This window comes from Apium graveolens, chromosome 4 (assembly GCF_009905375.1).
Source record: "Apium graveolens cultivar Ventura chromosome 4, ASM990537v1, whole genome shotgun sequence".
NCBI classification, from domain to species: Eukaryota; Viridiplantae; Streptophyta; class Magnoliopsida; order Apiales; family Apiaceae; genus Apium; species Apium graveolens.
In genome coordinates this window covers 242,463,832-242,466,410 of record NC_133650.1, presented here as the reverse complement: position 1 = coordinate 242,466,410, position 2,579 = coordinate 242,463,832, and the positions used below count along the sequence as shown (strand labels likewise).

General features: G+C 35.2%; 1 protein-coding gene across 1 annotated transcript; it reads right to left on the bottom strand.

Moving 5' to 3' along the window:
* Positions 1 to 616: 616 nt before the first annotated feature.
* Positions 617 to 1,508, bottom strand: LOC141720758 (dehydration-responsive element-binding protein 1E-like). The gene has a single exon (XM_074523369.1). The coding sequence runs from the start codon at positions 1,342 to 1,344 to the stop codon at positions 664 to 666; it is 681 nt and encodes a 226-aa protein (XP_074379470.1). The 5' UTR covers positions 1,345 to 1,508; the 3' UTR covers positions 617 to 663.
* Positions 1,509 to 2,579: the final 1,071 nt, after the last annotated feature.

Genomic DNA, 2,579 nt, shown 5'->3' with positions numbered 1-2,579 from the left:
AATGTGCGTTTATTAATAACCACACATAATTTAAATATAATAAGTTTAAACTCATGTATTATTGTACTAATTCATTCATGACACCTTTTTTAATTAATTATTATTTTAATATTTAAAAGTTTTTGACACATTTTTTTTCCGGGGACACCTGTCCCCTACGCCGCCTCGGCTCCGTCACACCCGTCAAAAGCAAAAAATAGCTCCGTTACTCGCACAGAATGATAGAGACATTAGGGATCCACTTGTTCAGTATTTATGGGACCAAAAAAGTATCATCCCACAAGTCTTTGACATTGACTAACTCGAAACGTTACCGGTTATGCACCATTTGCTCCACGGAATGAAAGCCCTAGATAACTTCGTTAGCTCAATATGTAAATAGTTGGGATTGAGTCGAAGGTTTGTCAATGTAAATATTGCTTTTTAAGTAAATTCTGTTTGGTTGCGTTACCCCTATATAAATCCCCGCACGTAAGATATTGTGTGTTGATATTTATATATAGATCTCCATGACAAGTACATTAATTAGCACCGTTAATCCTGAGATTAAGAGCCTAGATTCTCATAAAAAATTTTAGCACTCTGGTACTTAAACCAGAACATTCACTCCAATACCTGCAGTGGCCCTCTCCTAGTAAAGTAGAGGTTAAAATTAAATATATGTCAAAATGAAAAACTCCATAAAGACAGGTCGGGAATATCATCCAAGTCATCATCCTCACAACACCCATCACTTTGCACATATTGAGGGGGAGAAATCAACATCCCCTCAGCCATACTGTTAATGAGTTCAGGCATTCCAAATATCTCATCTTCATCCATGTCAAACATGTCTTCTTCAACTCCTAACGAAGTCGTATCTCCACTAGTCCCCTTATGATTTTTGGGTGGCCTGAAGGCCTCAGCAGCCTTGGCCGCAGCTTTTTGAATGTCCTTGACATGTGATGAATCCGGAACAGGCAACCTCCATACGGAGTCCTCAAAATTAAGGCACGCATTTCTACCTCTAAGCGCAATAGCTGCGACATCATTAGCCCGAGCTGCCATTTCAGCAGTGGGATAAGTTCCGAGCCAAATTCGAGAGTTTTTGACAGGTTCTCTAACCTCGCAAACCCACTTGCCTGAATTTCTACGCCTTATTCCTCTGTAAACAGGGTGGCGCGTCTCTTTGAACTTAATCCTTCCGGAGCGTTTCTTAGGATTTCTTGAAGCTAGCAACACATCATATGAATTATGAGCTTGGGGATCAATGTTTTTGCCTTTGCTTGTTGTTTCGGTGGGAGATTGAACTGAGCTGGGAGATGGATACTCTGACAACTCTTGATTGGTGAGTAACTGATCCATATATCTTCACGATAAGGAAGTGATCACCTAATTACTTACTGAGTACTGATCAGTTGAGTACTGATGAGTGATGAGTGGTTTACTTGTATTTTTTCAAGTGTGGCGAACTTCAATCTGACCTCCTCCTTTGAAGAGTGGGTGAGAGAGAGGGGATAATTTTATCCAAAAATATAGACAGACTATATAGACAGCAGATTTGCCCCATTTATTTAGATCGTGGGTATTTACGTTCCTTACGCGTGTCTAAAGCGTGTGTGATGTACGACGAATCAACTAATGTAATCAAAGTATAAAACACAGGCTTCCAGCTGTGTATAACTCACTAATTTCATAACACGCGTGGGTTTTAAATTTCGTTGCCTTGGATGGAAATTTCCTTGTGAATAAGGTTTTGTCCTTATTTAGTAACACCATTACACCATCAGGCCATCACTCAGCACTTGCATGCCTTTTCATTACATATGTATGAAAATTATTAGCAGTGTCATCATAGTAAATTTTTGGGTAAATTTTACTATCTGAATATAAATTAGGCAAAATTTCATATTTACGGTCAATTTTGTTAGAGTCGGTCAAATTTAAGCCAGACTTTCATCTACAAATAGTCTTAATTTTGATTGAAACGATTCAAATTAATAATCGGTCATATTTTATTTTTTAGTTTTCTTAAAAAAAATAGAAGAAAACTTTCCGTTAAAAGTATCTTCAATAGTACAAAATCCTTAACTAAATTATTTATGTAGAGTTTAGGTGGCAATATTTAGATATGTAAAAAATTGTAGCACTCCAATCATACTTTCCCTTAGCTAAAAATATACATAATCACATTTGTTTGACTAAATTTATCGAACCACTAAATCCATTAGATATAATTTTGATATCATATTTATACATACTGTCATTGTAGTCTTTAACCTTCTCCTTAACAAAAAATTTACATAATTATCAATTTATCATGTTTTAGTTAATAATTTTACTAATTAACATTGGAGATCTCTAAAGGAATAAAATTTGATTTGTGCAAATTTGACGGCAGTCAGTCATATTTAGACTAGGTCAAATTTACTTTTTTGGCCTTTACGGGAATAGATTTGTAAATAGGGAATAAATTCCAGTCAAAATTAAATGAAATTATTAAAAAAAACTGATCGACGATGATCGTATTTATGTATGTGACTGTCATTTAGCAATAAAAAAATTATATATGCAAACATAAATATCACAAAGAATTGAGT

Excerpts from the sequence above, each read along its gene's own strand:
- LOC141720758 (XM_074523369.1), bottom strand. The coding sequence starts at position 1,344 with ATGGATCAGTTACTCACCAATCAAGAGTTGTCAGAGTATCCATCTCCC.